General features: G+C 47.0%; 1 protein-coding gene across 1 annotated transcript in view; it reads right to left on the bottom strand.

Annotated features, from left to right (window-relative positions):
- The window catches only part of TARS2 (threonyl-tRNA synthetase 2, mitochondrial), a 60,850-nt gene that overhangs the window by 34,223 nt on the left and 14,146 nt on the right, over positions 1–12,481 (bottom strand). Inside the window, exons 3-8 of the mRNA XM_063947156.1 lie at positions 7,441–7,631; positions 7,237–7,360; positions 4,812–4,933; positions 3,690–3,807; positions 680–741; positions 427–505 (exon numbers count right to left, since the gene is read on the bottom strand). Of these exons, the coding sequence (XP_063803226.1) occupies positions 427–505; positions 680–741; positions 3,690–3,807; positions 4,812–4,933; positions 7,237–7,360; positions 7,441–7,631 (696 nt within the window). The remainder of the gene's footprint in view (positions 1–426; positions 506–679; positions 742–3,689; positions 3,808–4,811; positions 4,934–7,236; positions 7,361–7,440; positions 7,632–12,481) is intronic.

Genomic DNA, 12,481 nt, shown 5'->3' with positions numbered 1-12,481 from the left:
AGAGCGTGCAGGAAGCAATCCATTCAGCTACTGTCTCTCTGATCACTGGAACACAGTCACTCCCTGCAAAAAAGCACCCATCGCCAAAATGAGTCCATCTGGGGGACACGGTTCAGACTATGGGTTTAAGGAGGAGGATGACAACTCCTCAGCCTCCGCTCTAAACCCACGGTGTGTGCAGTGTCCCCCAGACAGTATGAAAGAAAATGACCTGGTAATAAAATGGATTGGGTAGGATCTCATTATGATGTATTTACATTTACAATGCATTCAATTCTCTCAGTGCCTCATTACCTATATGAATTCACATCAAAGTTACTTGAAGTCTCTGCCATATTCACAATTGTTTGTTGGATGAGACAAAACAAATGTCCTACGGCCAGAGGCCTATCTTTACATTTTCATTAAAAACAGAATTTGCCTGACCTTCAGGAGGCGAATGGCCTTGATCTGCCCGGTGTGCCTGACATGGGCCCCCCGGCAGAGGTCAACCAAGGAACCGCATCTGAAATCAAAAACCGTAACAATGCCAAGAATATAAAGCTGTACATCAAACACCCCAACATCCCAAGATAAATTCTGTAACCACGGCGGCACCGGGACAGTATTGAAAGCATAAATATATTGGTGTATGTAGAACTGCTTGTAAGATAAGTATATTACCGTTCATTTTTCTTACCTGTATATAGTTGTCGTCGTCTCGATCTTCTCTTGAATTATTTGCGTTTTAAATTTGCTATACTGAAAATAAAATTAAAATCCAGAACAGTAATCTAAAAGTTAATGGACCGATTACAGATGCCTGGTAGAATAAATTCACAATAGTTTAGAATAAATTCACTAGTTTTGTATTCTCCACAAACAATAGATGAGGTGTATAAAGGGATGAGAGCAGGCAGAACGTTTAATGGGTATATGATAAAAGAAAAAAAGAATTAATAACATAACACATCGTAATAATAAAAAACAAAGGATAAAGGGGCATGTCAGAGTAAATGATTGTAGAGGTGCTAAATTTGGCACATCTATGATCAACTCTGACTTACCACCAAAGTCCTTTGATAATGGAGAGACAAACAAGAAGTTTTGATCCTGGAGGTATTAGAAATGAAGAGGTGAGGGAAATGTGACACAATATGTGATGGTGAGTCCAATGAGAATAGGTGAATAAAAGTTCTCAAGATACTAAAATACAACAGCACAGTCCATAATTTGTAAATATTTAGGTAACTTTTGTTCAATCGTCAAAAATGACCGACGCTCGTTTCGCCTAAGTGTGATCCCTCTCAGGAAGACTGGGAAAAGTTATTTTCTGGAACATAACCCAAGAATGCTCAAGCGAATCAGGAACCAATGAGTCCAGGCAATTCTGATTGCCCTGGATTGGCCTCGGAGGACGTGGTATGCGGATCTTCTGGACATGTCCGTCGAAGACCCTTGGCCTCTACCACTAAGAAGCGATCTTCTTCAACAAGGACCGTTCGTCTACCCGGACTTACGACTTCTTTGTTTGACTGCATGGAGGGTCAGCGGAACATCTTAGCTCACAAGGGCCTTTCTAAGATGGTTATTGCTACCATGGTTCAGGCCAGGAAACCTGTGACGTTAAAAGACTATCATCATATCTGGAGAAGATATGTCTCTTGGTGCAAGGAACGCACGTATCCGCCTGCTGAGTTTCACTTGGGATGTTTCTTACATTTCCTGCAGGCTGGTGTGGATAAGGGCTTACGTCTGGGCTCCATTAAGGTCCAGATTTCAGCCCTCTCCATTTTCTTCCATAAGAAATTGGTGCTGTTGCCTGAAGTTCAGACCTTCTTGCAAGGGGTGCTCCACATCCAACCTCCTTTTGTGCCGCATACGGCACCCTGGGATCTGAATGTGGTATTGGCTATTCTGCAGTCCTCTTGGTTTGAACCTCTGATGATGGTAGAAGAATAGTACCTCACGTGGAAGGCGGTGATGTTACTGGACCTGGCTTCTGCTCACCGTGTCTCAGAATTGGGAGCCTTTTCGTGTAAAAGTCCATACTTGGTCTTTTTTACGAGGACAGAGCAGGGCTCCAGACTAGACAGCAGTTCCTGCCGAAGGTTTTTTATACGTTTCACTTGAATCAGCCTATTGTGATTCCATCTAGTTCTGGTGCTTCTGCTCCTCCGAAGGCATTGGATGCTGTGCGAGCCTTAAAAATCTATGTCAAGAGAATGGCTCGGATCAGAAAGACGGATTCTTTGTTCGTGCTGTATGGGTTGTCCTGCTTCCAAGCAGTCCATTGCTCGTTGGATTAGGCTTACTATTCAACAGGTGTCGGCAGCCTTACCTGTTCCTAAGTCTCTGAAGGCCCACTCTACGAGATCAGTGGGTTCTTCCTGGGTGGCTGCCGGGGAGTCTCGGCCTTACAACTTTGCCGAGCTGCTACCTGGTTGGGGAAGAACGCCTTTGCGAAGTTCTACAAGTTTGATACCCTGGCCCAAGAGGATACCCAGTTTGGGCAGGCGGTGCTGCAGCAGTCTCCGGACCATTCTGGAAGCTTCGGGACATCCCCATGGTACTAAATTTCCCCAACAACCCTTATGGATGCTAGAGAAAATAGGATTTTAATACCTACCGGTAAATCCTTTTCTCTGAGTCCATAAGGGATAATGGGCGCCCGCCTCAGTGCGGTGCCTTTTCTGCCGGCTCTTGTTATGTAGTTACCTGTTCAGCTGTTGCTGGTTGTTGTTAGTGGTGTGCTGGTTTGTAAATCTCACCACTCCGTTATCATATTTCCTTCTCTCATATATGTCCTTTCGGGCACGTTTTTACCTATAACTGCCTGTGGGAGGGGGCGTAGAGGGGAGGAACCAGCACACCCAGTTGAAGAGATTTAAAGTTCACTGGCTCCTTTGGACCCCGTCTATACCCCATCGAACTAGATTTACCCAATATCCCTTATGAACTACGAGAAAAGGATTTACCGGTAGGTATTAAAATCCTATTTTTACCGGGAAATTTAGCTTTTGTGCATGTATGTGCGGTATGAAAGCAGGAAATCCAGAATGAGGAACACCTGCTCCAGCCCGCAGCACAAGACTGTAAAGGTGATGTACATGCTGCCATTCTGCTGTCCACATTTTCTTAAGAACTGGCCAATCACATGGTGCATAGGCCCAAACCTGCTGCCAGGATTTTGATCAGGACAAACTAACTGGATATGTACCAGTAAGAAGGAAAAATCAGGATAATTTACCATATCAAAGAAGGTGTAAAAACCAGGCGAACGTAAACAGAATGTGAGCAGATTTCCAATGTAATCTTTGTGTGGTATATTTCAGATATGATCATGTTGCAATATTGGGGTGGGGATAACATGTATGGCCAGCATCAGATGCATTTTAGCCCAGCACACACAGCAGTTACCAAGTAACTCAGCAAAACATTATCAGACCTTTCATTTCTGTGATACAGATTACACAAGGCCGAACAGCAGCTGCACACTGTATATTGCCCAGGCATTTGTACAGAACGCAGCTCTTGTTTACCCCCCCCCCCCCCCAAGGGAACCATATGGGAAGCAGATACGCAGTTTCTGGTTCCTTATCTTGCTAGAGCTGCATCCTAGGTGACCGCAGAAGCAAGAACGCTGTATCCCACGGCTGGACGGCCTGTGCCACATAGAGGGACAGCAATGTCTGTATACAGTGTCTCACCTTGAACAGCTCCAGCAGATCTTCCTGTGTCACTTCCACTCGCTGGAAGGGGAGCTTTTGTCTAACTATATCCTTACACACCGCTTCCAAGTCAGGGAGGTCACTGGCCGGCACACTGCTACAGGAGGAGAGAACAGAACAGTCAGTAAGCGGTGATGAGGGTGATGAGAGTGATGAGAGTGATGTTCCTCCCACCGTCTTCATGTGGGGAGAAGCCTATAGTTTTGCTATGGAAACTGAACTTACACACTTGTCAGAATATTATTGATATTTATTTGTATTCATTACAGCAATTTTTTGAGGCCTCAGATGCTGCAAAATTGCTGGACTCTTGGACTGCCTGGTGGAACTCACCTTGCATGGCAGGAGGGGGAATTGTGTAACATTAACTTTGTTTCCAGGTTTTGCAGGAGATATGAATGAAGCCAAGCTGTATTACTTCTTAAAGATTCCTGTGAACATTGTGGAGATTTTCCGCCAGAATAAAGAGTGATGTTCGTCTCTTGTAGATACCCCGATAAGTCACATATTTGGTACAGGCATGTTACTCTCATCCCGGTGAACCTACAGGGTGCTCAATCTTTTGTTTTTGTGGAGAACCATAAACAGCAGGCAAGCAGTACACTCTCAGCTACCTCTCAAAGTATACCCGATGCGACTCGGACGTCTTCATTACGGTCTGCCAGCGAATCAGAGCGCAGCGGATCATAGTGACAGTCACCACTGCCTCCACACCTGCCAGACTCCGCCTGAGCCGGGAGAGAGGAGACACAGGGGGTACCAAGGACCATCCTGGAGCTCTGCTCAGTATTTTGCAGGAGGAATCAGTTTTGTTTCCTACCCTGTGAACATCTTCCAGGAGGCAGGACCAATTCCGACCAGTCCTGTATGCCCTGACGAACTACAGGAAATGGGTCATTGTTTTATACAGCTTGGCGCATTCCGGCGCAAAGTCCTGCTTTACAACCTGCGTTCTTTAAATGTGGCACAACTCAAGTACTGTAGTAGCAGCAGCAGCATAATAAAAGGGAAACACGTAACAGTCCAAAAGGCATAACGATAGGGAAATAGAGTACACAAAATGTGACTGTACACAAAGTACACAAATGTGACCGTTTTTACCCGTTCTCCAGGTATACATCATAGAAATATCCATTTTCAGTGTTGGGTCCGTGACATAAGAGACCTCCGTAGAATTGCTCCAGAGCGGCCCCAAGAACGTGGGCACTTGAATGCCAAAATATCTAGAAAAGGAAAAGACGGATGGCAAAAAAATTACATTTTTGGACTTACCGTTAAATGCTTTTCTCAGAGCCCATCTAGGGGACACTGGACCATGGGATTTGCAGACTAACCATAGGAGCTGGAACTTCATTAATTAGACTAGTGTAACTTTAAGAGAGTAGCTCCTCCCCTCTGAGACCCAAGATTTCCAGTACAACTTCAAAAGTAACTCAAAAACAAAGGGTGCACCACATAGTGCAACTTACAAATCAACAAGAACCAAGCCACAAACACAAAAATGAGTGTCCCTAGATGGACTCCGAGAAAAAGATTTAATGGGAAGTAAAAAAAAAAAAAAACCCAAGGGGAGGGGATGCTCCGAAAAACCTGAATGGAAGACTAAGTACTAAATATCAGAAACTTTTACAAATAAATAAAAAAACTAGTCTAAAGTACAGGGCTGCATTAATGAAAAACTGCCCAGCTTCCATGGGCACTTAACCACTTGCCTGGCAAGGTGGCATCAGATGCAATCACACCAGGCAGTGTTTTATCTGACCTGGTCGCACAGGATGCGACCAGTCAGATAGAGAGTGTTAGCAGCGGCAGGGAAAAGAAACTTCCCTCCGCTGCTGCTGTCAGAGGGACCGGAAGGTCCTTCTGCCTCCCTGCACTCTCCCCCTGTGTCTGCTGTGCTGCCGATCACTGCTGATCGGTCAGCAGGGCAGGATCCCCCCCTGCAGCGGCTGCAGATAATGGCTGCCGCTGGAGAGTGTAAATTAACCCTCCCAAGCCCCCCCCAGACACCCCCTGTATACCTGGAGGCTGTCCCGGCTTTCAAAATGAAAGCGGCGATGGTCGCGATGTTTCCGATGGTCACGATGTTCCCGATCGATGTTTGAGAAAAAAATATTTTTATTTACTAAAATCATTTTGGATAGGGTTAAATTCATGTTATTCACCTAATTCACTCATAAAAAAAAAAAAAAACATTTCGGAGCGGTTTTTGGCAAAATACTCAGTTAAGTGGTTAAAAAAACATTGAAGATCATTGGTTACAGAGGGGAGGATCTTAAATGTGAGGAAATATTCTCTTACTAGTCTAATTAAGTGCCAGCTCCTACGGTCAGTCTGCCATCCAATGGTCCAGTGTTCCCCAGAGTGGATGAAAGAGAATAGAACAGACGCTCTTTGCGATAAGGAACACAGGAGTAGTGACATTTTTGAAACAACTTCCCCATAATGCAATAGGGCACAAAGCAAATATGCTCAGTACCAAGTTCCATTTCAGAAACTGTAAAGGTCCATACACACTGGCCGTTTTTGCCCAGTGTGTATGCATAGCGATGATTGCTGACATCGCTGGACTGAAAAGCGCTCAGTGCATACACACTGAGCGCTTTTCCCCCCTGCCCAGCGATGTCAGCGGGGGTGAGCGGCTTTCCATAGCAGGACGCTATGGAAAGCCGCTCACCCCGCCGTTCATCTACTGGTAATACCAGCAGATGAACGGCAGCTGCCAGCGATAAAGCGTGAGCGCGCATCAGCGCTCATCGCCGGAGCTTTCACATTGGGCGGCTTTGAGCTGAAAGCAGCTCAACACACCAAAAGTGACCTGCTCTCAGCTCAACATCGCCCAGTGTGTATGGGGGCCTTTACTCCAAAATGTATCTACAGCAATGACCTGTGTCTGGTGCGGCAATACGTGTGGTAGAATCAGGACACACTCCTCAACATAATAAAGAAGAAACCGATTTACTTAAAGCAAATTATTGCACCATCCCAGAAAATAATGTAATTTTAGCAGAACGTGTTTTTCAATATATATCCACCAGTGTACAGGTTTATATGGTAAATGTTTCCTGTATATTTACCATCTTATAACCATTTGTGCGTTTTAGGGGGCACCCAATGGTTAAACATTCTCCGTGCCGCACTCTGCAGTTTACTGGCAGTGTATAAACACATGCTCACAATGGCGTTATAACTGTATATGTTACATCCACTGTGAACTGAACAGGTGTCTGGTTTGTGCGTCACAGAAATGTAACGGGATGTAGTCATGCGGCTGGCGAGTGGGAATACAACCTGTGGCGAGCGCAGCGGCGCTCAAGCATACCCAACCCCATGTAACCGCTATTGCTAGTTCCCGTCTCTGTGCAATATCAGGGGAAGGCGTTTTCTCATTTATTCAATTCCAATTTAAATTACATTGGTAGGAAGCATGATGCAATACTGACACCTACAGGCCAAGTGATACAAATGCATGTGTCCCACATCAATCACAGTGTAAGTACAGAGTGCGCGTGGGTTGTATACTCACAGCTTGTCCATCGCTGGAATCAAATGTGAGAAAGTCAATGTCAGTATCTGCTTCTAGGGGTCTGCTCAGGTCATACAGCTCACCATTTACACGGGCTGCTAGGATACTGTGCGCCGGGCCTGACCTGCGGTTAAGCACAGGGACACACTGAGCAGTTGCAGAAAGACAAAATGTGAAATATAACCATGATAAAAAGGGACTCACCCGGTTCTTACAGCCAGATCATAAGGAGTGGTTTTCCATGACTCCCCGCTCACTACCCTCCCATCTGGTAAGGAAATTCTGATGGGATGGGACTCATTGGAGACTCGATCTGCAAGTCTAGCCTCGTGACGCCGTCTCAGCCCCTCAAAGCACTGCAGCCGATGGTGAATAAACTCCGGCAGCGCTTTGTGCTGAAAAGGAAATAAACACAAAGCAACAAATAATTCCTACCGACTAGCAAAGAGCCAGCCCTGACCTCTCTTTTACGGCTATCTGCTATAAGTGATGAAAATGGCTTCAGACTCATTCTGGTAAGCAGGAGAGGCCGCTGGTTGCACGGAGGGATGATTTAGTAGTAAGACTATCTCCAGTTCATGTAACCAGAATCAGGCTGTCTGAGTAAAAGGAACATTTTAAATAGGGTAACACAGAGCACTCTCTGATGACGTTACACTACTTCCGAATTGCTATACTGCACGGGTAATTACCTCATTTGCATTACAGGTTAATAAACCGCATTTAAGTGTACATGTCACATGGGGTGGGGCAGCCATTTCGCAATAAGCACTAGAACATGGCCTAAATATACTATAAAACAGTAAAGCCATAGGCCACATTCTCATGTATTTTTCGGCAGACAACAAAATGGCTGCCGCCACTGTGCATTGGCTTTTATTTTTCACTCTGTAAAAAATAAGATTTAACTTACCGGTAAATCTATTTCTCGTAGTCCGTAGTGGATGCTGGGGACTCCGTAAGGACCATGGGGAATAGACGGGCTCCGCAGGAGACAGGGCACTTGAAGAAAGAATTAGGACTACTGGTGTGCACTGGCTCCTCCCTCTATGCCCCTCCTCCAGACCTCAGTTAGAGAAACTGTGCCCGGAAGAGCTGACAGTACAAAAAAAGGATTTTGGAATCCAGGGTAAGACTCATACCAGCCACACCAATCACACCGTATAACATGTGATAAACTTACCCAGTTAACAGTATGAACAACAACAAAGCATCAGACAAACCTGATGCACCCATAACATAACCCTTATGTAAGCAATAACTATATACAAGTATTGCAGAAGAAGTCCGCACTTGGGACGGGCGCCCAGCATCCACTACGAACTACGAGAAATAGATTTACCGGTGAGTAAAATCTTATTTTCTCTAACGTCCTAGTGGATGCTGGGGACTCCGTAAGGACCATGGGGATTATACCAAAGCTCCCAAACGGGCGGGAGAGTGCGGATGACTCTGCAGCACCGAATGAGCAAACACAAGGTCCTCCTCAGCCAGGGTATCAAACTTGTAGAATTTTGCCAAAGTGTGAACCCGACCAAGTAGCTGCTCGGCAAAGCTGTAATGCCGAGACACCTCGGGCAGTCGCCCAAGCAAGAGCCCACCTTCCTTGTGGAATGGGCTTTTATTGATTTTGGATGCGGCAATCCAGCCGCAGAATGAGCCTGCTGAATCGTGTTACAGATCCAGCAAGCAATAGTTTGCTTTGAAGCAGGAGCACCCAGCTTGTTGGATGCATACAGAATAAACAGCGAGTCAGTTTTCCTGACTCCAGCCGTTCTGGCAACGTAAATCTTCAAAGCCCTGACTACATCTAGTAACTTGGAATCCTCCAAGTCACGAGTAGCCACAGGCACCACAATAGGTTGGTTCAAATGAAAAGATGACACCAACTTCGGCAGAAATTGCGGACGAGTCCGTAATTCTGCCCTATCCATATGGAAAACCAGATAGGGGCTTTTACATGACAAAGCCGCCAATTCTGACACACGCCTAGTCGCAGCTAAGGCCAATAGCATGACCACTTTCCACGTGAGATATTTTAACTCCACGGTCTTAAGTGGCTCAAACAAGTGAGATTTCAGGAAACTCAACACCACGTTAAGATCCCAAGGTGCCACTGGTGGCACAAAAGGGGGTTGGATATGCAGCACTCCCTATACAACGTCTGGACTTCAGGAAGAGAAGTCAGTTCTTTTTGAAAGAAAATGGATAGGGCCGAAATCTGGACCCTAATGGAACCCAATTTCAGGCCCAATGTCACTCCCGACTGTAGGAAGTGAAGGAAACGGCCCAGCTGGAATTCTTCCGTAGGGGCATTCCTGGCCTCACACCAAGCAACATTTTTTTTTTCCGCCATATACGGTGATAATGTTTAGCCGTCACCTCCTTCCTAGCCTTTATCAGCGTAGGAATAACCTCGTCTGGAATGCCTTTTTCTGCCAGGATCCGGCGTTCAACCGCCATGCCAACAAACGCAGCCGCGGTAAGTCTTGGAACAGACAGGGCCCCTGCTGCAACAAGTCCTGTCTGAGAGGTAGAGGCATTTCTTGCAGATCTGGATACCAAGTCCTTCTTGGCCAATCCGGAACAATGAGCATTGTTCTCACTCCTCCTTTTCCTATGATTCTCATCACCTTGGGTATGAGAGGAAGATGAGGAAACACATAAACCGACTGGAACATCCACGGTGTCACTAATGCGTCTACAACAATCGACTGAGGGTCTCTTGACCTGGCGCAATATCTCTGTAGCTTTTTGTTGAGGCGGGATGCCATCATGTCCACCTGTGGCAGTTCCCATCGCCTTGCAATCTGCGTGAAGACTTCTTGATGAAGTCCCCACTCTCCCGTGTGGAGGTCGTGCCAGCTGAGAAAGTCTGCTTCCCAGTTGTCCACTCCCGGAATGAACACTGCCGACAGTGCTCTTACGTGATTCTCCGCCCAGCGAAGAATTCTGGTGGCTTCCGCCATCGCCACTCTGCTCCTTGTGCCGCCTTGGCGGTTCATATGAGCCACTGCTGTGATGTTGTCTGACTGAATCAGCACCGATTTGTCGCGAAGCAGGTTCTCCGCTTGACTTAGGGCGTTGCATATGGCCCTTAATTCCAGGATATTGATGTGAAGGCAAGTCTCCTGACTTGACCACCGCCCTTGGAAATTTCTTCCCTGTGTGACTGCCCCCCCACCCTCGGAGGCTTGCATCCGTGGTCACCAGAACCCAGTCCTGAATGCCAAATCTGCGACCTTCGAGAAGGTGAGCACTCTGCAGCTACCACAGGAGAGACACCCTGGCCCTGGGGGATAGGGTGATTAACGATGCATCTGAAGATGTGATCCGGACCACTTGTCCAGTACGTCCCATTGGAAGGTCCTCGCATGGAACCTGCCGAAGGGAATGGCCTCGTATGATGCCACCCTCCTTCCCAGGACTCGAGTGCAGTGATGCACTGACACCTGTTTTGGTTTTAATAGATTTCTGACCAGTGTCACGAGCTCCTGAGCTCTCTCTATCGGGAGATAAACCCTTTTCTGGTCTGTGTCTCGGATCATGCCTAGAAGAGGCAGATGAGCTGTAGGAACGAACTGCAACTTTGGAATATATAGACTCCAGCCGTGTTTCCGTTACACTTCCAGAGAAAGTGATACGCTGTTCAGCAACTGCTCTCTTGATCTCGCTTTTATGAGGAGATCGACCAAGTACGTGATAATAGTGACACCTTGCTTCCGCAGGAGCACCATTTCCGCCATTACCTTGGTGAATATTCTAGCGGCCGTGAAGAGCCAACCGGCAACGTCTAAAATTGGTAATGACAATCCCGTACCGCAATTCTGAGGTACGCCTGATGAGGTGGATTAATTGGGACATGAAGGTATACCTCCTTTTTTCCCCGAGACACCATAAAATCTCCCCCTTTTCAGGCTTGCAATGACCGCTCTTAGCGATTCCATCTTGAACTTGAACCTTTTCAGGTATATGTTCAGGGATTTTAAATTCAATTATGTGTCTGACCGAACCGTCTGGTTTCGGGACTACAACATGGTCGAATAATAACCCCCTCCTTGTTGAAGGAGGGGAACCTTGACCACCACCTGTTGAAGATACAATTTGTGAATTGCAGTTAACCCTGTTTTCCTCTCGTGGGGGGAAGCCGGCAGGGCCGTCAGTGAGGAGGCATCTTCTCAAAGTCCAGCTTGTATCCCTGAGACACAATATCTATTGCCCAGGGATCTAACAGGGAGTGAACCCACTTGTGGCTGAACTTACGAAAGCGTGCCCCCACCGGGCCTAGCTCCGCCTGTGGAGCCCCAGCGACATGCGGTGGATTTTCATAGAGGCCGGGGAGGACTTCTGTTCCTGGGAACTAGCTGTGTTGTGCAGCTTCTTTCCTCTGGCCCCGCCTCTGGCAAGAAAGGACGCACCTCGGACTTTCTTGTTTCTTTGTTCGAAAGGCTGCATTTGATAATGTCGTGCTTTCCTAGGCTGTGCAGGAATATAAGGCAAAATATCAGAATTACCAGCTATAGCTGTGGAGACCAGGTCCGAGAACCCTTCTCCACACAATCCTCAGCCTTCCATATGCCACTTAAGTTGGCATCATCTGTCCATTGCATATTCTACAGGACACGTCAAGCAGAAATCGACATAGCTTGACTCTAGGACCCAGTATACTCATGTCTCTTTGGGCATGTTTGATTATATTTCTCTGACGTCCTAAGTGGATGCTGGGGACTCCGTCAGGACCATGGGGATTAGCGGCTCCGCAGGAGACCGGGCACAAAAGTAAAAGCTTTAGGATCAGGTGGTGTGCACTGGCTCCTCCCCCTATGACCCTCCTCCAAGCCTCAGTTAGATTTTTGTGCCCGGCCGAGAAGGGTGCAATCTAGGTGGCTCTCCTAAAGAGCTGCTTAGAGTAAAAGTTTTGTTAGGTTTTTTATTTTCAGTGAGTCCTGCTGGCAACAGGCTCACTGCATCGAGGGACTTAGGGGAGAGAAGTGAACTCACCTGCGTGCAGGATGGATTGGCTTCTTAGGCTACTGGACACCATTAGCTCCAGAGGGAGTCGGAACACAGGTCTCACCCTGGGGTTCGTCCCGGAGCCGCGCCGCCGACCCCCTTGCAGATGCCGAAAAGTGAAGAGGTCCAGAAACCGGCGGCAGAAGACTTTTCAGTCTTCATAAGGTAGCGCACAGCACTGCAGCTGTGCGCCATTGTTGTCAGCACACTTCATAGCAGCGGTCACTGAGGG

The sequence above is a fragment of the Pseudophryne corroboree genome, chromosome 12 (genome assembly GCF_028390025.1).
Source record: "Pseudophryne corroboree isolate aPseCor3 chromosome 12, aPseCor3.hap2, whole genome shotgun sequence".
Taxonomy (NCBI): Eukaryota; Metazoa; Chordata; class Amphibia; order Anura; family Myobatrachidae; genus Pseudophryne; species Pseudophryne corroboree.
This window is presented reverse-complemented; position numbering and strand designations above follow the sequence as displayed.